General features: G+C 33.4%; 1 protein-coding gene across 2 annotated transcripts; it reads left to right on the top strand.

The window, feature by feature from the left end:
• The first annotated feature begins 19,837 nt into the window (after positions 1 to 19,837).
• LOC120091979 (nuclear transcription factor Y subunit B-10-like) lies at positions 19,838 to 23,629 on the top strand. 2 transcript variants are annotated; one of them, XM_039050163.1, is made up of 7 exons: positions 19,838 to 20,064; positions 20,281 to 20,510; positions 20,616 to 20,745; positions 21,321 to 21,326; positions 21,419 to 21,493; positions 21,584 to 21,634; positions 22,256 to 23,169. In XM_039050163.1, the coding sequence occupies exons 2-7, from the start codon at positions 20,296 to 20,298 to the stop codon at positions 22,271 to 22,273; spliced, it is 495 nt and encodes a 164-aa protein (XP_038906091.1). In that variant the 5' UTR covers positions 19,838 to 20,064; positions 20,281 to 20,295; the 3' UTR covers positions 22,274 to 23,169. The 2 variants fall into 2 exon arrangements, with proteins under 2 accessions (XP_038906091.1, XP_038906090.1); XM_039050162.1 differs by lacking the exon at positions 22,256 to 23,169 and adding an exon at positions 23,212 to 23,629 and having other exon boundaries at positions 19,842 to 20,064.
• Positions 23,630 to 27,354: the final 3,725 nt, after the last annotated feature.

The following is a 27,354-nucleotide window of genomic DNA, read 5'->3' as shown; positions in this document are numbered from 1 at the left end:
TTCAATAAGTTCCTAGGTAGGGGTGTTATGTTTTCGTCAACTTAAATACCCCAGCCTAAACAGAACTCGCCTTAGACAAAAGGTTTTTTATAGATACATTTGTTACAAAGTTAATCTTTTATTAAGAATCAATTTAATACTATTAAATCGATTAAAAGATTAAACTTAAATTTCTAATCTCATTTGAAATGTGATCTTAGGTCTATCTAAATCATGTTTTAAAATAATTTAAAAATGATTTTAACCTAAGTTTTGCATGCACCTCTGAACTATTGATTTTAATTTCTAATTTTATTTTGTTATAACAATTATAAACAAAAGAAATAAATTAAAACCATACATTGCATGCTTTGACACACTTTAGTAAATTATAACATTTATAAATTATCTAAAATAGTATCATGCTTCATGAAATTTCATTTCATTACTAACATATATAACATTTATATAATAAGGTGATGAAACATACTATAACATACATTCATACACTCATCGAATCATATATCATAACAATTATAATATAAATGATGCATAGATATGCTATTAATGCTTGCATGCATATAGTATAACATTTATATTATATGATGCATGAGCATGCTATAAAATTAAATCATGCATCTAAAATTATAACATTTATAATATGATACATGAAATCAAATGCATAAACTATGCTGAGATTTTATACTATATGGCATATAATAATAAAATAAATCATAATCACATGTATAATAGAAAAGCAATTAACGGATCGGGATTGGACACCTAAAAGGAAATTTTAATCTAACTATTACTAAAAAAAAAAAAATCATTCCCGTTCGAAACAGGTAAACCGGGCTTGAACCGCTCGAACTAGACCTGAAATCGGTTCAAATGAACCCAAAATCGCTTGAACTAGAGAACCCATGAACTGAACCGGAACAGCATACCACGAATTAAAGCTAAATGGAGCTGACCGCGTGAAAAACTCTATCTTGGAGCGTCGCGATGCTACAAAGTTTCCTTCATTCGTCGCATCGCAGTGTCGTGACGCTAGGACATGGCGTCACGACGCTATTGTACAATCGCCCATTGTACAGTTTCGAACATCATCGAAACTCCACCACTTTTCGCCTTGTTTTCTCTAGAATTCGGGCAGGAACCACCACGAAACAAAAATTGTGAAAAAAAAAAAAACAAAAGTAAGACATCTAATCCCGAAACCATCCATTAAATGCAAACCATTCAACATAGAACTTGAAGGAAATCTGAATAGAGATCTCCATGAGCGGAAGCAAGATCTTTCCAAGCCTATTGTGCAAGAATAAATGCATTCACAAATATACAAAATAGTTATGCATATTCAAGAAAATTACAACATGCTTTCTTAATCAAATACAAAAGGAATTGAGAGACATACCCTTGAAGAACTCTTCTTCTAGAAATTCTTCGTTCTCATGCGCAATCGCACGGAAATATCTTGCTCTCGTGAGCAATCATCTAGCCAACCTCTCGCTGTCGTTATAATCACGAACAATCTGCTCCTCAAACAGCAACCCTTCGACACTACATTCGATAACCTTGGTATTCTCGGAGTGAGAATCCAGGATGATGGAACACGAGACATACGCAGCGGAAAAATGACCTAATTACACTCTAATTACTTTTAATTAAAAGAAAATTAGCATGTAATTGAAGGGAAAAAACAGTAAATAAAAGGGATGGAATACAACCTTTGTAGCTCCCAAAAAACGCTTTTCCTCGCTGAATCTCGATCCAACTCTTCCAGACCACCCCTAGAGTTGACCTACTATCCTCTGGACTCAGAACCGGATTGTGGGACACGATGGATGAAGAAAACCGAGAGAGAGAAAGAGATGGAAAATAAGAATGAATTTAGGTTTGGGTTTTTATTTTTCCAACCCAATTTAGGAAAACAATTTTGGAAAAAAGGCCAAAAGTCTTTCATCCATAATTGAAAGCCCAATTTATAGAAAAAAGCCATGCAACATTTGCATGAAACAAATCCATAAAAACCCAACACCTAGAATATACTATCTAAGTGGGCTTAATGTCTCCACTAAAAGCCAATACCTAGCTCACTATTTTGTTAGTGGAATTATCCAACAAAAGTTTGGATTTTCCCACTAACTTTAGTCAAAGGGCAAAATAGTCATTTTATCAAAGTCAAACTTTGACCAAAAAGTCAACATTTTGACTTTTTATGATTTTTCCGTGTTGACTAATTTTGACCTCCCGAGCATGAATCTACATTCATTTTCTCGAAATTCAAATCACATTTGAATATAAGATCGGTCAAAGTTTGACTTTTCAAAGTCAAAAGTCAACTCTTTGACATTTTACATCTTTGACCATTTCCATTATTTCCGAGCTTCCGAATATGAACGTATTCATATTCTTGATATTTAAATCACATTTAAATATTAAAGCTGTATCTCTAAACTGAAAAACCTGACCACTATATCTCATATACTTGTCGGTTTCGCTCTCTTCACCTAATTCGAACAATTCGAATTATTCTATCATACTGCTCTAAGTTTATTCCATATGAGCTAGTAGGGAAACCTAATGAACCTATAGATCATGGGCTCCAACGATCCGAGATTAGCTAGCTAAACTCTTTAGACGGAGCTAATCAACATTCGTTAACTAACGGGTCATTCCATTATAGTCTCGTAGTTGCACTCTCCCCACTATAGATATATTTGTGTCCATTTGATATAACCATGATTAGTAAGCTAATCCTTCACAGGTTGTTCATAATCTCGGCTGGGTCACAAAAACCATTTTACCCCCAAGACTACATCTTGTTCCTTAAGTTCCATTGATTCTCTAATGAACAATTGGTTTAAGGTCCAACCTATAAACCGAACCCCTCTATGGCCAAGAAGAGGGTGGGGCCCCTTGTTCAAGACCCTATATTCCCAGCTATCCACCTGATCTTACCCCTAAAATGGGAGGCTTATTGGGCTAGCGATAATGAGCTGCCCTCACCTATGCAGATCTAAGGATAATTCCGAGTGAACAGGAGTTCGTAGTTAGCTGAGGATTAGGATTAAGTTACCTAGGTCATCAATTAACGAAATAGTCAATTTTATGCATAAAACGGCATTTAGAACGTAAAAAGTGACTATTTCATGGTTCAGTCTTATGCAAACTCATTGCATAGGATGCCCCCACTCACATATCTCTATATGAACGATTCAGGATCCCATCGTTTGTACTAACTACAAAGTGGGCCGCATCCATAGTGTCCCCAGAATAAGGTGCCCAACCTTACTCATATACTATAGACCATTTTGGCTATATATTTGAACTTGATCCACATTTATATCACTACATAAAGTTCAAACTACATTAAATAGCCTCAGGACCTTAGTTTATTGGATTCAAGATTACAATTTCAATAACAACTTTATCGAAAAACAAAACAGAATATGTTTATTAATTTACAAACTACGAGTTTTAGGACAAAAAAATCCAACACAGGAGGTGTGGGCTTTGTGTAAATTTGGTAGAAGGAAGGAGGAAGCAAACGATCGAACTATACGATGTCTCATTTAGATCCCAGTATAGATCAATGTGAACTTGAAGTTCAAAAGATAATTCATTTGTAAAATATAGCAAAACAACTACCAAATGCATTTAGAGATGCAAAGAAAGTAACTAAGTCACATATACGAGCTGCAAATGTTTCATCGAAAATTGATATTTCAACACAGCAAGTTGTCACTAATGAGTCTAGAACACACCAGAAGCGTGGTAGACCAATGGGTTCCAAAGATAAAAATTCTCAAAAAAGGAAAATAATTAATAGTAAAAAAGACTTGGTTGAGGATGTAAATATCCGTGAAGAAATCCTTAACATGCCTAGTAAGGAAGGTGAAATACCTAAAGATAATAATGAGATTTCAATAAATTATGTCATGACAGGAAAAAGTGGAACCAAACTAATGTAGTTATTGACAATATTTTTACATACTATGTTGCTCTTGATATTATATCTGAAAGTGAGACTCCTAAACAAAAATCTATTGAAGAATGTCGACATAGAGAAGATTGGCCTCAGTGGAAAGAAGCAATCGAGACAAAATTAAATTCACTTTCAGAACGTCAGGTTTTTGAACTAGTAGTCTGGACACCATAAGATGTCAAACCTGTGGAATACAAATGGATATTTGTGAGGACAAGAAATGAAAATAATGTGGTCACAAGTTATAAAGTAAGACTAATTGCACGATGTTTTTCATAAAGACCTGGTATTGATTATGAGGAGACATATTCTCCAGTGGTCAATTACACTAAGATATTTAATTGGTGTGACTGTGTATGAAAATCTGGACATTCATCTTATGGATGTAGTCACAGCATATTTATATGGATCTCTTGATAATGATATTTATATGAGAATCCCAAAAGAATTTAAGGTACCTAAAACATATAAATCATATTCCCGAAAATTGTATTTAATAAAATTACAGAGATCACTCTATGAATCGAAACAATCAGAACGAATGTGGTACAATCGCTTGAGTGGATATTTGTTGGAAGAAGAATATAAAAAAAAAATTCAATATGTCCATGTGTTTTTATAAAGAAATCACAGTCAGGATTTGCTATTATGACTGTATATATTGATGACTTAAATATAATTAGAACTCCTGAAGAGCTTTCAAAGGTAATAGAATATCTTAAGAAAGAATTTGAGATGAAAGATCTCAAAAACTCACTCAGGCCTTTCAAGTCAGGGCAAATACTGAAACGAGTTTGAGCGGATCATCCAGTCTTCCTTCTTGGCCTAAACAAAATTTTACCTTGGCTTACAAATTGAGTATTTAGTAGATGGGATATTCGTTCATCAGTCAACTTATTTAGAAAAAAAAAATTGAAAATGTTCTATATGAACAAAGCACATCCATTAAACATTCCAATGGAAGTTCATTCACTAAATAGGAAAAAAGATATATTTTGACCTCCATACGATAATGAAGAACTTATTGGTCCTGAAGTACCATATCTTAGTACAATTTGTGCACTTATGTATCTTGCTAATAATACAAGACCAGATATTATATTTTCAATAAATTTATTAGCAAGATATAGTTCTTCTCCAACAAAAAGAAATTGGAACAGGATTAAGCATACACTCCGTTATCTCTGAGGAACGTTTGATATGAGTTTGATTTATTCAAATAAAACGAATTTTGATATGATTGATTATGCATATTCTCGATATTTATCTGATCCATACAAAGCTAGATCTAAAAAAAGTTACCAATTCACATGTGGAGGAACTATTGTATCATGACAATCAATGAAACAGATCATAACTACTACTTCCTCAAATCATGCTGAAATTTTTGTAATTCACGAGGTTAGTTGCGAATATGTATGACTAAGATTGATGACCTAACACATTCGTGGAACATGTGGTTTGTCTTCTAGTAAAAATATTTCAATAATATTATACGAAAACAACACAACATGCATATCCCAAATCAAAAGAGTATATTAAAGAAGATAGAACAAAACATATTTCACCAAAACTTTTCTACACTCATGATCTTGAAGAAAATTGTGACATCACTATATAACAAATTTGTTCAAAGGATAACCTAGCAGACTTATTTACAAAATGATTACCAACCGTAACCTTTGAGAAATTGATGCACAATATTAGAATGTGGCAACTCAGAGATCTCACGTGATGTTTCCATGAGGGAGAGTAAATATACTTTTTAGGAGTATGAATTATATGAAATATGTACTCTTTCCCTTTACTAGAATTTTTTCCCATTGGATTTTTTCCTAGTAAGGTTTTAACAAGGCATATTTCATATATATAATGGGCATCTAAGTGGGAGTATTATAAATATTATGATAATAGATGCTCATGCTTAGTGTCCATTGACCATGTGTCATGCCTCCATTTCCTAAAATGTTATTCATGTGTCTCAACATTACACATTACTAGTATCCATGTAATCCACATCTTACTTCCAAATTGCCTATAAATAATGATATTTGGTGGGTTTTGGAAGACACAACAAAGTCTATGAAAATTGAAGAATGTGGAGATTTTAGAGAAATTTTTTATTTCATATTTTGTTATTTTATTTATTTATTTATTTATATATTATGTTTAATTTATTTTATTATTATATTATTTTATATTTATTTTAATATTATATTTTATTGGTATTTGTGTCGTGGTCCTGAACTTCACAACAATTGTCACTATAAATATTTTTATAAAAAGTTGAAATCTGCCTACATTCAATTTGGCGATTGAATACTTGAACTTTTGGTGGGACCCAACATTTAGTTTTTCATGAAAATAGTTGGGAAATGCATTAAAAAGATGTGAATGATTTGATTTCAATAAATGAAATTCGAACTAAATAAACAAATAATATTTGTACCTATCTCCTATAAAAAAAAATATACATACCTACCAATTTCCAAATAATATATAAGTAATTTTATTTTACTATTTATTATTTATTTTCTATCCTCATGCATATTAATTTTTTTAGGACAAAACTATAATGTATATATAGAACTATAGAAGAATCATACAAATGGATTATTTAGAACTCAACTAATAGAAAATTAAAAGTCTAAGATATAAAGTCAAAATGGTCCTAACTTGGCATGGTACTTGTACTATCAAATTTGATTCCTTCATCCAACGTGTTGTAAAAAAATCAAGTTATAGAAATGTCTAATTAATCACTAGCTTAAGGGTAACCATTATGTTAAGAATGAGTGCATACTAGCTCAAGCTATCGCTAAATAAACTTTGTTATCTCAAGTCACAAAAATGGACAAGTGTCTTGGAATACTTTGTGGGATCCATCCATTCCTCTAAAGGAAATTTTTTTATCTAACAAGTGTGTCTCACACGCTTCCAAACTGCAATATTCTAGTCAGTCGTTCCATTATTATTGCGAGAGAGATTGCCCTTCATGTCATTATATGGTCTTTAATTAAATATTCATGTAGGGCTCTATATGGGAAGTAAAGTAAACATATATAATTTACTTGGACTCCTAATCTTAAATTGAGTGAAATGTGTTATTATGATGATTCTCTTTTTTTCAAGCATGTGAGATTGTAAACCCTTTGGAAATTAGAATTTTCTCTCTTATTGCTTCAACAATATAGGACTAGTGTAATCTCTTATTTTTTTTAGATAATATTCTTTCTATGTAGAAAAAATTGGAGGCACCAAATTTGGTGGAATCGATGGACCATGAGTTCGTCATTTCAACATGTGAGGAATTCTTCCTCCTAATCTTCCACAATTCATAACAGTCTTGTTGTCATTAGCAGATGGTTTTCCCAACCCATAGGTCCTTTAGGATAAATTTTAACGCAATTATCCTGAATGATGATGTGGGAATCAAAGCTATTATTCATGATTTCAATGGTGACGTCATGTTGACTATGGAGGGCCACACATTTTTTGTTGACTTTGTTGAGCTTGTAGAGGTCATTGACATCCATGAAGAATTTTCTAAAGCTCTTGAAGCTAATATATCCCCTTATCAATAGAATCTCCAAACAGGGTAAGTTCAGTATGCAAATGAGGTTCAACCTTTTATTGATTCCCTTTGGAATCTGAAACATAGGGGTTCTTTTCAAGGTTTCCTCCATATCGACTGTAAGTATAATACCGTCATTCATGAGTTAGTTTTTCATGACCGAAGACATAGATAGGTACTCATTAATTTGACTTAAAAGACCACCCACTGTAGGTGGGTACTGCTCTCCTTTTGTGACCTTTCACACTTAATTTTCTTTCCATGATCTCTTACTTATGTTTTACTTAAAAATATCAATTAAATGGAAAAAAAATGACAGTGAACCATGTATTTAAACAGAAAACCAAGTTGAAACTTAACCAATCAAAACTATTAATTTACACCCTATTCGATAATCATCTTCTTTTTCTTTTTTCTTTTTTCTCACAAAATTAATAAAAGTCAAGGTAAGTATATGTCTAAGTATTATAGTTTAAGTAGGTAAACTACAAATTTAGTCTATAAATACCAATATAGATAGACTTAATAATAACATGATAATGTCATTTTCAACTACGCATCTAATAAAATCTTGAAACTTATAAAAATATTAAAACGATAGGCAAAAAATTAAAATTTGAAATACATATCAAATATTTTAAAAAGTCATATTTGATTTAGAACGAAATTTATTTTTGCCTCCAACAAAATTTTGAATTTTATAAAAATATTGAGACCGAAAACTAAACTAAAATTTTCAAATAAACATTAAATATTTTATATGGTCATATTCGGTATATACCAAATTTCATTTTTGCATCTAATAGACTATTGAATTTTATAAAAATATCGAGACGCAAAACAAAATTAAAATTTCAAACGAGTATTCAATGGTTTAAAATATCATATTTAATATATACGAATTTTTATCTTCGCGTCGGTTAAATGAGAAATTTTGGATCAATCACAAATTGTCATGTCATTCATAATAAAATTTCAAATCACCAAATTTGGGACCAATTAGGAGTTGACATGTGTCCCAAATTAAATTGAAGACAAATTTCGATGACGTCACGTGGTTTTTGAATCAGATAAGATTAATTTGACCCAATTTGATATTATTATTTGGATTAAAGTCCAACTAAGCCCACAAATGGGCTGAATTTGACCCAAATGTTAAATCAGGCCTAAATCCAACCAAGCTCAAGTCCACGAGACTCACCAGAAAACTTTATAAAGAGAGGAGCTCTCCTTGTGGGGGTCAACAATTGACAAATCTACATTCACGCGATCAAAGGTTAGAGATCGAACTACATCACATCAAATCAATATCTACAACAACATAAACTCAAGTTCAACTCTACGAAACAAGTTTCTTCTACACCAACACAAACTCAAGTTCAACTTCATGAAACAAATTTTTTCTACACTAACACAAATTCAAGTTCAACACGAAACAAGTTTTTTCAAAAATCTCATGCGAACAACATCTAATCAAAACCAGAATTTTAAAAAATGTTGAGACCAAGGAAAAAATTGAAATTTCTTAAATATTTTAAAATGTCATAGTTGTTGCACACAAAATGGTTAGTCTAGCCATAAATCAGACACTTTAATAATTAATATTTTCTTTCTGTTGAGTACAAGGTCTAAAAGTGACTATGTTGTAAAAAATAGGGAAAAATCAATTTTAACTCTAAATTTGTTAGGTTATATTAATTTAAATAATAAGTTATTTTTAGCTCATCAATTCTAAATGTACATTTAAATAAGTATTGCAACCATAAATTCAAAAAAATATTATCATTTTAATCATCTAATAAATTTTCGTTCCAAATACTGTTGAAGAAGCTCTCTTATGTATTTAATGAATTATAGAACATTATACGATGTGAAATTTATAATTTCTTGAAAGAAAACAACAATTGAACTTATTTCTTTTTGTGAAATAAATTTAAGATTTCGACAATGTAATTTTTGTTTTTCCATTGATAATTGTTGAATATGGAAAGCCTTCTACTTCCCTTATCTAGTTGGATTTTATTCCCTGTAATTTGCATTTATTCTTATTCTTATCATATGTACAATTTTTTACCGTTATAAGTTTTTCCATAGTTGTATATATAAGGGATGCTCCCTCTTGTAAAATCATAAGGAAAATAAGAGAAAAGTTCAGAATTACAACATGGTATCAGAGCCATCTCTCTGAGTCTTTTCTATAGGTTTCACGTCTGAAACCCTAGAAAAGAAAAACAGAACATTGAAATCTCAAACATACCAATTTACTTGAAGGGGTGCATCAAAGAAACCTCCATTGATTCCTTGGAGCTTCACGTCCGAAGCGAATCCGTACTCCGACTCTCATGAACGGTCGGCCAAAACGCATCAAATCGCGTCTAAACAGTGAATTGCGAACCAATCGAAGCATTCTCGGCCGAAACACATTCTTCTACCAACGACCACAAAACTCATTCATCAACCAAAAGTCGTCGACCGTGGGTGCCGATTCCGTAAGCATCGTCTCCGATCATGGGTGGTCGCTGATCGTGGGTACAGATTGTCGAAAGCCTCGTGGGTGCCGATTGCCCGATTGCTATTTAGTCATTTCAACCGGGTCGATAAATCGATAAGCTTCGTGGGTCGAATCGTGTTAAGTATCGGGTCCGAAGTCAGATCGATTTGGGTTTGGAGCAGCATTTTGACAGAAACCTAATCGGGTCTAGTCTAAAGCAACCTTTTGATAGAAACCTAATCGGATTAGATCGGGTCTGAAGCGGCTTTTTGACAGAAACCGGGTCTGGAGTGGTTTTTGAACCTAATCGGGTCGGGTCGGGGCTAGAGCGGTTTTTTGACAGAGACCGGGTCTGAAGTGGTTTTTTGATAAGTTTTCCTTTTTTTTTCTATTTCGTCCTTAATTTCTTGTTTTGCCAATTAACAATTTTTTCGTGGCATCCATAAATTCTAACAATACTGAAGGGACCATACTTCCAATCACTATTCACAAATTAAATGGAAGGAATTATCTATATTGGTCACAATCAGTTATGATGTTCATATGTGGAAAAGGAAAGGAATATTACCTGTCAAGCAAAAATCCTATCCCAGACCAAGTTGATCAAAGATACAAGACATGGAAAGTGGAAAATAATATGGTTATGTCGTGGCTAATCTACTCCATGACGACAGAGATTGGTGAAGAATTTTTACTCTTCTCAACTGCAAGCGAAATCAGGGAAGCAGCTTGTGAAACTTATTCTGACCAAGAAAATACTACAGAGTCATTTGAAATTGAAGGAAAAATTCAAGAGCTATGGCAAGGGGATATACAAGTCGCTCACTATTTCACTCAACTATCTCGCCTTGGGCAGAAACTGGATGTATTTGAAAGCTATAAGTGGGAATGCACTGCAGATGAAGCTACATTAAAAAAAATAGTTGAAAAGAAACGAGTGTTCAAATTTATGCTTGGCCTTAATAAAGAACTCGATGAGGTATGTGGTAGAATCTTAGCTATTAAATCATTATCTAACATCATAGAAGTGTTTGCAAAAGTAAGAAGAGAAGAAAGTAGGAAGAAACTAATGTTAGAAGTGACTGCAAGTTCTGAATCTGAAGGATCAACCTTACTTACTCGAAACCTTGGTAATGAGGTACGTATAAATACTCATGATAACCGTTACAATCGAAACCATGCACAGGGACTGAAGATCGACAATGAAAACCAAGACCATGGTGTGAACACTGTAAAAAATCAAGACACACTAAAGAATTGTTGGGATATTCATGGTAAACCTCCAGATTAGAAGACCGAAAAAGGTGCAGGAGACAGACGTGGAAAGGCCTATCAAGCAAGTGTTGGGGATGATGCCCTAAAGTCTCGTGTCCTGTAGTTTGTAAACAGTTTGTACGAACGCTTGTGATGTATAATATATGATATTTACTTCATTTCTTGACTTTGCACATTTGGATGTTTTATTTGCTTTACCACAAACTAATAAACTAAAATCCATGGTTGTCATTATGTAACTTAAGCATGTATGTGGTGACATACAAGTGTATCATGTCTTGAGTGATAACCAAAATGGTCTGTAGTATATGGATATATGAGGGAAACCTTATCCTGGTAATGCTACGGATGCAGTCCGCTTTGTAGAATGGTTACAAGTGTTGTGACTTGCCACATATGGTCTGATCTTGATTATTCGTGTAGAGACATGCGAGCGAGGGCATCCTATATAAAGAGTTTGTATAAGACCTAATCACGAAGTGTTAACATCTCGTTATATAACGTCGTTCATGATAGAGACTTCACTTCATTAGGATGACCATAGGTAACATGACCTCAATCTTGTGTGAGTTGAGAACTCCTGCCATTGAGGGTGGTACTTTGATTTGCATGGGTGTGAGTGGCCAGGTCGCCGACTCAAACCTACCATTTTGGAGATTCGTCTGATTTGGGAGCTGAGAACTCAGCTACACAAAATGGAATTCACTCATTCCCCGAAGCAGGGGTAAGCAGATAGATTGCTCCCTTAAGGGTTGATCCTGGGAATTGAACGATGTGGCGCCACACATCTTCTCATGGCCCGAGAGGTGTTCACACATAGTTAGACTATGTTGTATTGTTCATTAGAGGGATCAGTGGTACTTAAGGAGTGAGATGTAACTATATGGGCAAAACGGTAAATTGGCCCAGCTATACTTACGAGCATCTGTGAAGGGCTATCGTACTCATGATTGGTTATATCCGATAGAAACAGAAATATATCCATGGTAAGAAGAGTTCAGCTGTCGGTCTTTAATGAAATGTCTGGTAGTTAACGGATGGTGGATCTCGTGGCTAAAGAATTTAGTCAGCTATTCACGTACCGTTGGAGCTTCGAACCATAGGTCCATAAGGTCCCCTTGGTAGCTTGGATACAAGTTGACAATCAGTTTTTGGGTTAGTTTAAAATATTCAAAGACTAGAGGGAGTTCGATTATATATGATATGATTAAACGAGTTAATTATATGTGATATGATTAACTAAATGTATGAGATACATTAATTTGGAGGAAATCGGATATAAATAGGATTTGTATCAAGTAGAGGAGAAAACACTATAGTTGATATATGATATCAAACTATAGGTTATAAATATAATATGATTATATTTATTATTCTATTAATTGGACAGTTATGAGATAATTGCCGCGCGTTTTCTCCGAAATCATGCGTTAAAAGGAAGTTCAATTCGGTTTTCGTAACTAAAGAATAAAATGAAAATGGTCTTCATTTTTGAAAAATATATGCATAATTGCTCAAGAGGTGTTTGCATTCGATCGCATAGTAATTCAGAGCCTATACGATAGTGCATCCTTTACTAAACGATTGCATACACCTGCATGCGCTTTTCTAAACAATTGTTTGTCTTTACCTAAACGATCGCTTAACCCCTGAGCCTTACTAAACAATCGTATAGATGATCGCCAAGCTTTTCCTACACAATCATGTACCTTGCCTCAACGATTAAGCACCCTGACTATACAATAGTCGTTCATTTCTGCCACTTGCTTAATCTTTGTACACGATAGTCTTTCCTCCTCACCTCTACCAAATCTGAACAAAGTCCACACTTTGGATTCTCACTCTGGGAATACTAAGGGCTCCAAGTGGTGGTGTCATCCCTATTTCCTTGTGTTCGTGGAAGCCGTTCGTGGTAGACGACTGGGGTGTTGTTGAACGATTGTCTGACGTTCGAGCGAGAGCGCAAGGAGTTTGTTCGTGGAGAGAGCGAGTTTTGTTCTGAATAAAGTCTTCAACTGGTAAGTCCTCGTTCTCTTGTTTTTTATGTGAAAGCATGCCGGTAATTTAGTGTTGTTAATGTTGGGATTGGTGTCCTAATTCTCTCAGAGTCTCATTGTTTTGTAAAGATACACATTGTTTGATGAATAAAATAAATGTTATTTCATTTTGACATTTACTCATATCCAATAAACAAAGTCCATTGGTTATCTTATGTGAACTTAAGCATGTATATGTGATATACAAGTGGATCATATCTTAAGTGATAACCTAAATAGGTCTGTAGTATAAGGATTAAGATGGGATACCTGATCCTCGTGACACTATGGATACGACCCACTTTGTAGAGGTTTGCAAGTGTTCTAAATTACTACAAATGGTAGATCCTGACCATTCATGTAGAGACGTGTGAGCGAGGTTGTCCTATACAAAGAGTTTGTATAAGCTCTGGACCACGAGATGACTAGACTCTATATATAACGTCGTTGATACTAGAGACTTACATCTCACCCAAACGACTATAGGTGACACGACCTCAATCCTGAGTGTTTTGGGAACTCCTGCCTTTGACGGTGGTTCTTTGATTAGTATAGGTGAGAATGACCAAATTGTCAACTCAACATGCCTACCTTTTTGGAGACTTGTCTGATTTGGGAGCTGGGAACTCAATCCATAAGATGGAATTCACTCCTTTCCCGAAGTAGGGATAAGTAGAGAGATCTCCCTTAAGGACTGATTCCGAGACTTGAACATAGTGGCCACAGCTTCTCTTTGAAAGAAAGGACTCGGTCATAGTAGAACTATGACTTATGTTCATTAGAGGGATCAATGGTACTTAAGGAGTTAGATGTAACTACAGGGGCATAACGGTTATTGGCCCAGTTGTACTTACGAGCGATCTGTGAAGGGTTATTGCATTGTTGATTGGTTAAGATGGATGCATAATATATCTGTGGTAAGGAGAGTTCAACTATCGGTCTTTCGTGGAGTACTTGGCAGTTAACCGATGGTGGATCCCGTGACTAAAGAGTTTAGTCAGTTATTCACGTACCATTGGAGCTTCGAGCTACAGGTCCATAAGGTCCATTGGTAGCTCAATGGATTCAGTTGAGGATCAGTTCTTGGTGTTGATTTGAAATGTTCAAATTGATAAGAGGTAAGTCGATTATATATGATATGATTAGTATGATTTATGAGATACATCTAGTAGAGGATTAATGTAAATGATATTTACATTAAGTACCATGGAATAAAAAAAGAACTATGGTTTATATGTTTCATGAGATGAAATATTAAAACTATAGGTTATAAATATAGTATGATAAGTTGGTTATCATTTATATTTATAATAATATGAATTATTGGATAATTAAATTTTTTTCTCTAATAACCAATTGAGTGGGAGATTATTGGTGGTTCATGGTAACCGTGAGATAAAAAGGAAAATTATTTTCCTAATTTTAGTAAGTTTTTGTCAAAATTGATTTGAGATTTCTCTCTTGGAAAAGAATCTCACGGAGTTTGTCAAGTAAATACGGATTTACTAAACGACAACTTGTTTTAGTAAACAGTCGTGTAGTGCTTTGTAAACGACAAGCACGAAACTAAACGATGAGCTAAACGATCGCTTAGCTTTTGCTAAATGATTGGGCATTGACCTATACCATAGGTTTCTGTCTTTTCCCACATGTCCAATCGTATACATGATTATTGAATCCTCCTTCATCTGCCTCATACCAAGTCCACACAGAGCCCACCCTCTGGATTCTCACACCGAGAATACCAAGGTAACCTTCTTGGTGGTGTCATACTCAACTCAATATCGTCGAGGTTCTGTGAAGGCTGTTTGTGTTGCTGGGGTGTTCGTGACCGAGGCGATCACTGAGAACAAGTGCACGGTGTTCGTGCTGTGGAGCGGTCGTGTTGTTCGAGCGTTCGAAGTTGCTACGTCCGAGCGTTCGTGAGAAAAAAGCGTGGAGACGAGTCGAAAAACATTCGTAGCTTTTCTCCTTGTTTCTTGTTGTATCATGTTGTAATTTCTATATTGAATGCATAATCATTTGTTTTGTTTACGACTGTAATTTGTAATGTTCATACATGATTGTAATTTGGAATGATCTATTCCGCTGCTCATAGAAATCCTCGTGTTCGATTTCCTTCAGTTAATGCATATTTGTTTGTGTGAATGTATATGTGAAAATTCTGTCACAATGAATTGGAAAGATCCGCTTCCGCTCATAGGTACTTTTGTATAAGAGTTCCTTCAGCAAGTACATCATCATAAGGTAACTTCAACCCTGGACATAATGTGTTTACTAAGGAGCAATTTGACCTTCTCCAAAAACTATTTGGCCATGACAGATGACATCTCACTTTTAACTAACTACACACACTGTAATAGTCAAATTACTGTAAAGATTGCTGATGGTACCTATTCTAAAGTAATGAGAATTGGAAATGTGTTTATATCTAAAGATCTGGTGTTAGAGAATGTGTTGCATGTCCCAAACCTTAGATGCAATCTTCTTTCCATAAGCAAACTAATGTTTATGAAAATTGCAGTGCAACTTTCTACTCACATAATTGCATATTTCAGGATATGAATTCGAGGAAGATGATTGGCAATGCTAAGGAAACCTCGGTCTCTACATACTAAATGCTCTTAAGCCGCAGGTCAAGGAGTTAGGTCTTAGCAAGTCTATTTTTATCTCTAAAGACAATTATGATAATACAATAATGTTATGACATAATCGTTTAGGACATCCCAATTTTCTATATCTGAAATGAATGTTTCCAGATATTTTTAATAAAGTTATCAGATGTTGTTGCTTCTAAAGATAATTATGTTAGTACATCTACTTTTGTTGCTTCTAAAGACAATTATGATAGTACAATAATGTTATGACATAATCGTTTAGGACATCCCAATTTTCTATATCTGAAATGAATGTTTCCAGATATTTTTAATAAAGTTATCAGATGTTTCAAGGTGAGTCTTGTGAAATGGCAAAGCTGGCTCGATCCTCATATTTGGTAAGCAAATATAAACCCTATTATCCTTTTTCTATAATGCATAGTGATGTTTGAGGACCTAGTAGAGTTCATAATGTAATCGGAGCTAAATGATTTGTTTCCTTTATCGATGATCACACTAGACTTACTTAGATGTTTTTAATGAAAGAAAAATCTGAAGTCACTATCATATTCCGGATAAGGATCAATGTCCTAAGACACCTCAAGAGGTTATTTTAACACTGACAATGCTAAAGATTATTTTAACACTTCCTTAAAAAAAAATTCTAAATGAAAAAAGTATTGCCCACCTAAGTACCTGTCCTAACATTCCCCAGCAAAATGGAATTGCGAAGAGAAAAAACAAACATCTTTTAGAAGTTTCTAGAGCTTTAATGTGTCACGTTAACACCCCCCATCTTTTTTGGGGAGAAGCAGTTCTAACATCCACCTACCTTATTAATAGAATTCCCTCTCAAATATTAGACTTCAAAACTCCCTTACAAAATCTTAAAGAAGTTTTTCCACGTGATAGATTATTTTCTCAAGTCCCTTTAAAAATATTTGGTTGCATAGTCTTTGTTCAAGATTATAGACCCAATAAGAGTAAGTTAGATCCTAAGGCAATAAAATTCATCTTTCTCGGTTATGCTCCAAGCCAAAAGGGCTACAAATGCTACTCACCAACTACTAAAAGGTTCTATACATCAATGGATGTAACCTTCTTTGAAACTCAACCCTACTTCCAAAAGCTAGACACAACTGAACCTTCCACTCTCATAGAAAACGAAAAACGAAGAAAAACGAAGGAAACAAAAAACTAGATCTCAGTGAAGAGAGTGCTCCTTGTGTCCCTTATATATATGAAATCGATGTTCCCAATCAAAGCCCACCTGAATGTAGGAAAGACCCTATAGATATACTAGAAGGAAGAACACCCTTGGGCGTGAACCAGTACTCAATCAGAACCCAACCGAAATACAGGAAAATCATATCTCCAACTCCACAGCAAAAACACTCACTGAAGATATTGATCTTCCCATTGCAAAACGAAAAGGGATAAGAACCTATACGATGCATCTATCCAAAACTACCTGTCCTACAAAAATTTCACTCCCAAGTTCAAAGCATTCACAACTACATTATCCCAAGTACACATTTCGAACAATGTCTATGAAGCCCTCAAGGACATTAATTGGAAGCAAGCTGTATTAAACGAAATAAAAGCCTTAGAAAAGAATAACACACGGGAAATAACAGACCTACCTCTAAGGAAGAAAACAGTAGGATGCAAATAGATCTTCACCATCAAATACAGAGCTAACGAAGAAATAGATAGATTCAAAGCTAGACTCGTTGCCAAAGGTTTCACCTAGTCTTATGGCATTGACTATCAAGAAATATTTGTCCTAGTGGCAAAATTAAATACTATTCATGTCCTTTTTTCCCTAGTTGTGAATAATGATTAGATTCTTTACCAATTAGACATAAAAAATGCATTCCTTAATGGAGACTTAGAAGAAAAAGTGCATATGGATATACCTACCGGTATATAATCTACTAAAATCATAAATAAGGTATATAAACTCAAAAAATCCCTTTATGGCCTAAAACAATCCCCTAGGGTGTGGTTTGATAAATTTTCAAGAGTGGTAAAGGAAAACGGGTACTTACAATGTCAATCTGACCATACTCTCTTAGTCAAACATTCTTGCACGGGTAAAATAGCAATTATCATTGTCTATGTAGATGACATTATCCACAGGAGACCGTGAAGAAGAAATAAGAAATCTAAAGCTTCTCTTAGCCAAGGAATTCGAAGTAAAAGAATTAAGCAACCTTAAATACTTCCTAGGGATGGAAGTGGTCCGCTCAAAAACGGGCTTAAGCATTTCTCAAAGAAAATATGTCCTTGACTTGTTAAAGGAAACTGGAATGCTTGGATGCAAGTCTGCTAATACCCCAATTGACACAAACAATCACATAATCAAAGAAAACAATCACACAATGGAGATCAGTATCAAAGGCTAGTTGGAAAATTGATTTACCTAACTCACACAATACCTGATATATGTTTTGCAGTCAGCTTTATAAGTCAATTTATGAACAGTTCAACAGAAGACAATATGCAAGTTGTGTATATAGTACTCAGGTACTTAAAATGAGCTCCAGGAGAGGGATTATACTTCAAGAAATCTAGGAGAAGAAACATCGAAATCTTCACAGATGCCGATTGGGCAAGCTAAAAAATAGCCAGAAGATCAACTTTCGGATATTGCACCTTTGTTTGGGGAAATTTAGTCACCTGGCGAAGTAAGAAACAATCTGTAGTATCCAGGAGCGGTGTCCAAGCTAAACTAAGAGCTCTAGCTCAAGGAATATGTGAAGGAATGTGGCTCAAAAGCATTATATCTAAACTTAAAATCAAATCAGAAGAACCATGGAAGTACACTGTGATAATCAAGCTACTATAAGTATCGCCAAAGACCCAGTCCATCATGATCGCATAAAACATGTGGACATTGATCGACATTTTATTAAAGAAAAAATTGAAAACAAAAGCATCTCACTCAACTACATACCTACCAAGAGGCAAATTGCTGACATACTTACAAAGGCCCTATTCAAGAATATGTTTGAAAACTTAAAAAAAACAAGCTGGACTTAATCAACATATACAACCCAGCTTGAAGGGGAGTGTTGAATATGAAAAGCCTTCTACTTCCCTTATCCAGTTGGATTTTATTCCCTGTAATTTGTATTTATTCTTATTCTTACCATATGTACAATTTTTTGCCGTTATAAGTTTTTCCATAATTGACTAACATAGTTGTATATATAAGGGATGCTCCCTCTTGTAAAATCATAAGAAAAATAAGAGGATAGTTCAGAATTACAATAATAATGTAATTCAACATGACTAATTTATGTGTTGATTAAACTTATTTTGGTGTAAAACTTTATTTCAATGAAATTAACGAATTTATAAAGAATTTGACAGTATTTTTTTTAAAACTCTTAAGTAAATTTATGTTAAATTCTTAAGTAAATTAGTTAAAATTTAACGGAGTATTAAAATGTAACACTAATATAAATTTAGAGTAAACGTTGATGAAATTAAAAGTTTATGGTTTCAATTTAGACAACATAATAAATTTATAGTCGAAATTAATATATATTTTTTAAAAAATAATATTTAATTATCTTAAAAACAATCAGAATTAAATAAATAAATAAATCGTGTCGCTTTTATGTAACTCGGCCATTTGTTTATCAATGAGTCAGTAAAGAGAGAGAGAGCCGATTTCAGTCGGCAAAAAAGACGACGTCGTTTCATAAACTAGCGACCGCCAGACGAGTGGCTGGGAAACAACGATGAGAAGCAGCAACACGTGTTTAGATCTGATTCGTTAAGCTCATTCGAGAGTAGAAACCGGCAAACCGCAGGAAAAACCCGGAAAAATGTTATTTATTTAAAATAAAATTCCTCCAAAAAATAGGGAAAAAAAATAAAATAAGAAAATAAAAAGCGCTTTGGTTTTTGCCCTTTTCCTCTTCTGAATTTGCCCTGAAAAAGGGAAAAACAAAAACGAACGGTGCTGATAAACTTGATTCTCTCATCTCAGTCGTCTCCTTGCTCCTATCTTCACCATCGTCCGATTCCATTCCACCACTCCATTTCCACCCGATCTAATTCCTTCTCTCTCGCGCCCAAATTACAAATCTTCCGTTTTCTCCCACCAGGTAAAAGAATTATTTCTTCTCTTTTTTCCATTTTTCAATTCTCTCAAATCGTCTCTCTTCAAACCGACAACCCTTTTCGTATTTCCCTTCTAATTTCTCACCCATCTTCCATTTTTGCTTCTGGGTTCTTCTGGACCTTGCGTTTGAAGGGCTTGTTCATGGGTTTTGTTCTTTTTTTTCTGGTCTCTGGGATTGATGATGTTGTTTCGCGTATAGGGTTTTGGTTTGAAAATGGCTGATGCTCCGGCGAGTCCCGGCGGAGGAAGCCATGAGAGCGGTGAGCAGAGTCCGAGGTCTAATGTTCGTGAACAGGATAGGTTTCTTCCTATTGCGAATATTAGCAGGATCATGAAGAAGGCTCTTCCTGCTAATGGAAAGATTGCCAAGGATGCTAAAGAAACCGTACAAGAATGTGTATCGGAGTTTATCAGTTTTATTACCAGCGAGTATGGGCGTATTTCTATGATCAATTTTGATTTGTTGATTTTCCCTTCTCCTATGTTCTGAATTTGGGGGTTTTTTTTCCCTCCCAATGGCTGAATTGTTTCTAGGGCAAGTGATAAATGTCAAAGAGAGAAACGGAAGACGATTAATGGAGATGATTTACTTTGGGCCATGGCCACTCTTGGATTTGAGGATTATATCGATCCACTTAAAACCTACTTGACGAAATACAGAGAGGTAGTCAGTCGGCTAATTCTAATGCTTTAACTCTGATGAAAGAACTGTATTAAATAGAATTTACATTTGCATCTTGTTCATTATCTACTTTTACGATTCGGTTGATGGTTTTAACAGGGAGCTTTCTAGTCTTGTTAACTTTGTTAGACACTTTTTTATAATTATTTCGTCTTTAGTTTTCAGTTCTTTGAAATATATGCTTATTTTCTCATTATTGCTTTAGTATTGTTTTCATCTTTCATAAAGAAATGTTTGAATTCTTAGTCAAAATCCAAAAACAAAAGCAAAGCTTTTGGAAACTAAAAAAAATAAATAAAAGTTTTTAGAAACTTGATTTTGTTTTTGGAATTTAGCTATGAATTCAAAATTTTCATTTCCTTAGATGAAAATCATGGTAAAGAAAACGTGAGAAAACAAGCACGCTTCCCAAGGACCATAAACCAAAACTATCAATGGAGCTTTATTTATTTTTGGTGGTTAATTTTACTGCTGTTCGTTGTGTTCTTCAACTGATGGGTGGATGCTTTGGTTTTTGCATTTTTTTGCCTGCTGGTTTGGACTTGGGGGCGTTTTAGACGGAGGTAAGATAGAGTTTTCTTTACTGTCTCTGTGAATTGTCAACATCATGTATGAAATTAGGAGGTTTTTATTTAGTGTTTGTGTTGTCTTACAGGGTGACACTAAGGGGTCTGCTAAAGGTGGTGATGCGTCAGCTAAGAAAGAAGCTCATCCAACCTCTATTTCCCAGGTCAATTATATGAGTTCGATATACCTTTTTTTTCCATTGAGCTGGATTTTTGGTGTTTTCTTCTGACCACCTCTCTTTTCAATTCTATAGATTGCTCATCAAGGGTCGTTTTCCCAAGGAGTTAATTATGCAAGTTCTCAAGTACTATCTCTCTCTCTCTTTCATTCTCTCTCTCTTTCTCCCACACTCACTCTCAAATAATAATATGCATGTACTTTCACAATGTCTTTTGAAGAAGTAAAGAAGCAGTTTTGGGCATACACAGGGCATGTTTGGAATTGATTTTGAAATGATTAAAACCTTTTTGGCCATTTTCAGTATCAGTCTAAAACACATGCATTTTGTCATTCCAAATTAATTTTGATGGGATGAAAAATCACATTTGAAAGCGTAAAACCAAGCATGAAAATGTTTTTGAATGATTTAATTTATGTTTTAGAATGATTTTGAATCTGGAAAAATGATGTCCAACATTTCAAAATTATTTCCAAACATGCTCTTAGGGTGAATTTGCAATGACTCTTGGATTGTGGAAGGTTTTTTTAGGTAATTAGTTACTTTTGTCAAAACTCTTATGGTATTTGGTCATATAATTAAATGTTATCTTGATAATTCTCGAATTACTTTAAAAAATAACTTTAGAGGAAGCACTTTCAGGAGTGCTTGTCCATCTGATTAAAAGTCATGTCTACTCTTCTGTCATCAAGTGATACAAATGTCCTTGGTAGTCTCCCCATTAACCTGTCCATCTAATGGTAACAGGATGTGTTTGGAACTTGATCTATTTGTCGATTGTGGCGGCCAGAGGTCTTTGTGAGAATTTGCTAGAATTCTTAGTGTAACATCAAAATAGTTGGTGTGTAGAGAAAAAGCATGTCAAGAACTATTTTTGGGGGACTTGGAGTTACAAGTTGAATTTCATCTGTTATTTATTTTCTTTGGACAATGTTTGTTATTTACACTCCACCCCACACTCTTCTATACTAGTAAAGTAACTTCGTTGTTTAAGTTCTTTTCCCCCTTCATGGAGTGGTTTAAGTTGTTTTTTTTGTTTTCCCCTTCTTTTAGTAACTTCTTCGCATAAGCATATTAGTTTTGTTTATGTTTATATCTTCATGATTCTTAAAGTTCTTTCGTCATTGTCAAAGCATATCTTATATTACTTGGGGTTTGTTTTAGAGCTCTCATATCAAAATCTTGGTTGAAAATTGAAATATATGATAAATTAGTATACAAATTTGAACGTTTCAAGGAGATGGCTTATAGCAGTAAAAGGCTATTTCCCTTTTAGCCTTGGTGAAAGGGCAATATATTGGTATTTGTATCTTTTTTAGGTTACCTAGAAAATGAGGCAACTTTTTTGAGCTTCTTTGTATTGGGATCATCCCCCTTTGTGTAAAATGGTCAAAAGTGGTAAATCTAGAGGCTTTGATCATGTTGCCTTCCACCCAAAATAATTAATATCCAATGAGTTTTCTAATGCAAATGAAAATATTACACTGCCAAATGGTTGTCCTGTACAAATAATTAAGATATAAATAAGCAAGAATAGGAATAAGGGCCTGTTTTGAAGTACAATGTTAGGAATTTTTACTTATTCACAGTAGTTTCAACTTTCAAGTAGCGTCTTAGAAGTGTTTTTATCTAATAAGTAATTCCAAAGCAAAATTTACTTCTCTCTCTCCAAGGTTTAATACCATCTTTTTTTTATTTCGCAGTCACAAGCCCAGCATCTGATGGTACCTATGCAAGGTACTGAATGAATTTGCCTCGAATCGACCATGTAAACTGTTGAATTTGGAGATCTTTGCTCAGCATAACAGCAAAATTTGAGTCTATTTATTTGAAGTTTGGGTGGTTTTGATACTGTTATTGTAGAAACAGTTGAAACTTTGTATATTATTATGGCTGTCTATTGGATTGGAGTTAGGACGCTGTATTTAATAGAGGTTCCAAGTCCTGGGGATCCCATTTATTCATGACTTGTAAACCTTACAACCTTTGGCAGGGTCTTGAAGATCTTGAAAAAGACTTAGTAGCAGTAGCACCCTTTGGATTTTTTTCCCCTTTTTTTTGTTCAGAATCATTTTCCTAATCAAAACAATAAATTGTGCCAGGAATGATTTGCTTCTAGAAGTTCTTAAATCCTTCTTTTATGTAGATGAAATGAATGGTATGCATTGTAAACTCATTTATTCTTGTGTTTATCTTGGTTTCTGATATGTGAATCTATTTATTTTTCATTTTTTTATTTTAAAATAGTAAGATAAATTGGCGGTCAAATAGTTCAATTAAATGTATGATTTGTTCATGTGTAATGACACAAATTGGTTAAACTACAAATTTGGTTTCTATGATTTGGGGGGAAAAATAGAATTTAGTTTTTATGGTTTATAATTAGAATTATATGGTTTATAATTAGAATTTAATTTTATATAATTGAAGTAAGTTTGTCAATAGGAAAATAAATTATAAATCTCTCCCAAATAGTCATTGGTATAGATCACCCATAGTTATTTTGGTAGGGATTATTTACAAAGATTTTAAAATGATAAAAACTATTTAGGAGATCGATATTATTATATACTATAAGGATCATTTAGGATTTTCTTTTTTAAATTGTAAGTATTAAATTATAACTTTTATAATTAGAGAGATCAAATTTTAACAATTTTCTATCCATAAGAATCACATTTATAATTTAACCACATAAATTGATTGGAGGTACAATAAAATGAAAATCTTTAACACGTGATTTGATCTGATTAGTCAAGGTATAACGATGCAAGGATTTGGATTCTAACTTTTAACTTTAATTTTGTTATGTTCATTGGTGATTGGTGTAGGAATGAGTTATATGGTGAATAGTCTTACCTTAACCCTCCTCCCTTTTTTCCCTCTCTTCCTTTCTTCTAAAATTGAGATCCATTAAAACCCACATAATCCAGCAATTAAACATCATTCCCTCTCGAAGATGTGGGATAAAATAGAGGAAGGAATTAACTCTGTCTTAAAAAGATAAATCTTTAGATGAAAAATGTAAAATTGTTAGATTATGGACAATTCTGTTCTCTTCTCTAATAATTTTACAAAAATGAAAAATATTTACCGAAAAAACAAGAAACAGAGCCTCTTCGACCAAAATAAATAAATAAACCTTAACTTTCTTTTCCTTACCTTTTAAAGTTACTAAGAGAAGAATGATAAATTTGCCTTTATGATGTAATGACCCATGGGTATGCCATCCAGCACAAATGCTTCAATTTTTCAAGTCTTAAGAATGATGACATGTGGGGTCCTTTAGCTTCTTTACAGATTGTTAACTAGTCGGTCAGATTTGACTTTTGAATCATAAAGTTAGTGCATTTAATATCTTTGAGGGATTAGAAAAATAGTGGTTAAAGTTTTTATTTCCACGACTTGTATCAATTTCTACTCTAAATTTTTAGTTTCAATAAATTTGCACTATAAGTTTAAGTAAAGTTGTGATGTGTCTATTTAATAGGTTTTTTATTGAAATTTCTTAAGAATCATATGTTTCCACTTTATTTATTAATTTTAACAAAGAGCAATAGAACAATATAGGAATATCTATGAATCATTAATTTCAACAAAATTATGTTGTATACGAAATTTTTAATTGATCACAAGTGACCGTTGATTGAAATTATAACGTTGATGTGACAAGTTTAAGTTTTTTTCCCATAAATGATGGACGAAGAACTAAAATGTTGAGAACAAAAATCTTAACTCTTAGTAGAATTTTTAATCAAATTTCAAAAATAATTTATTTTTAAAAAATGTAAAAATGAATTTAGTTTTTGAAAAGATTTGTAAAAGTAAATAACAAAGCAATAAATTTAAAGGTGAAAAAGGTATACATAGTTTTAATTTTAAAAAACTATATACAAAAAATCAATGATCTGTTTCAAAATCATTTTGGTTTTTTTTTTTTTTTTTTAAATTAAATTTATAGATACTCATTTCACCTTTAAATTTTCTTATTTTTAATACTTTTTTATCAATGTTTTCAAAAATCAAGCCAAACTTTAAAAACTTAAAAAATAATTTTTGAAAATTTGCTCTTGTTTTTAAAAATTAACTAAGAATTAGACTCTTGTATTTAAAATATGTAAATGATGATAAGAATTTGAGAAAAAATATACTTAATTTTTTCAAAAAGAAAAATACTTTCCAATTTAGGTCCAAATGATTATTAAGTGAGTGATTTTTTTAGTAAATAAATTAAGTGCAATTTACCATGCTTTACCTTTTGACTTTCCTAAGATGATACATTACTTAAAAGATCAAAAGAATTGCTTCGCTAATTGACGAAGAACTTCCATCCTAGAGGTGGGGAGGTTCAATCCCCATCCCACAACTAATGTACTAAAAAACTAAAATATGATAAAGGTTAAAATTAGCATTTGAAATCACTCTAGATTCAAATATTGAAAATAGCTTTTGAAACAATTTTAGAGTGTATTTAACGAATTTTATCAAAAGTTATATATAGTCATTCAAACCAGTCCTAATTAAATTCCAAATTTACCCTAAAATGAATGAAGACTATTTATTAATAAAATGAGAAAAATGACTTGGGAGAAAATGAGGCAGAGAAGTTGATAAACTCTATTGATATGCATATTAGGTTTTAAAAAAATAAACCAATTGATTAGGTTGAAAGCTATTAAACTAGATTAAAAAAGGACCAGATTCTGATCCATTTAAATAAAATGTATGGGGAATAAGATAAGAACAATCAGACATTTAATATTAATATTGTTGTTTTCAAAGCTTATTAGAGTAATATTGTTGTTTTGAAACTTATTAGAGAAATATTGTTGTTTTGGGATTTTGAGGCTAGAAGTCGAGGGTTGAGGATTCGACTAATATAGAGGTCGAACGTTGAGAACTCGACAAACAAAGAAAAACTTGAAAACAATACGTAAATTAGGGTTGTCGAGGGTTAAAGTTTCGACATACATAAGTCGAAACTTCAACCCTCGACAAGGAAAAGGAAATCTCACTAATTTTGTATATTAGGTTGTCGAAGGTTGAAATTCTGGCATACATAAGTCGAAACTTCAACCCTCGACAAGGAAGATAAGTGGGTGAAGCAGAATGTAAGAAAGAGCGAGATTGTGGGAGAGAGCGAGATTGTAGGAGAGAGAGAGATTGAGAGAGCGAGATTGAGTCTGCCACATGGATTAAACGGTCAACTAGTCAGCTGACGTGGTCTACCACATGGAAATCGTCTTCACTTTATTTACTTTCCATAAGTCTGAAAAAGTGCATATATATCACTTATGGCTGCCCCTGCTCTGATTTCCCTTGCCGATTCCTGCATGCATTGACTGAATTGATTGACATATGTCAGCAACTCAATAAAAAGTACTAAATTTAATTCATTGAAAAATTATGTTTTATCGTGCGGGTGTCAGTTCAAATTCGAAAAGTTCAACAAAGCAATTGAAGATATCAAAGGAATAATCGGGAGCTATCTGAGTTTTTTTTTACAACATTAGGTTTAGAGCAATGGACTCCAAGCCATGATGGAGGATTCAGATATGGGTGGATTGACGACAAATCTATTCGAGTGCATAAATGGAGTCCTCAAAGGAGCTCGATGTTGCCTATTAAATGCTCTTGCTCAGATAACATTATTCAATGCGTGAACTATTTCGAGAAAAAGAGAGAAGAAATAAGGGATGCATTTAAGCGGTCAAAGAATAAATACATGGCGGTAATATTATTTATATATATTATTATATATATATTTATTAATAATTTATATCAAACATATTTTATAATACTAAGTGGAGTAAAAAATCCAGGTATGCACACAACAAAATAAATAA

Source organism: Benincasa hispida, chromosome 11 (genome assembly GCF_009727055.1).
Source record: "Benincasa hispida cultivar B227 chromosome 11, ASM972705v1, whole genome shotgun sequence".
Taxonomy (NCBI): domain Eukaryota; kingdom Viridiplantae; phylum Streptophyta; class Magnoliopsida; order Cucurbitales; family Cucurbitaceae; genus Benincasa; species Benincasa hispida.
This window is presented reverse-complemented; position numbering and strand designations above follow the sequence as displayed.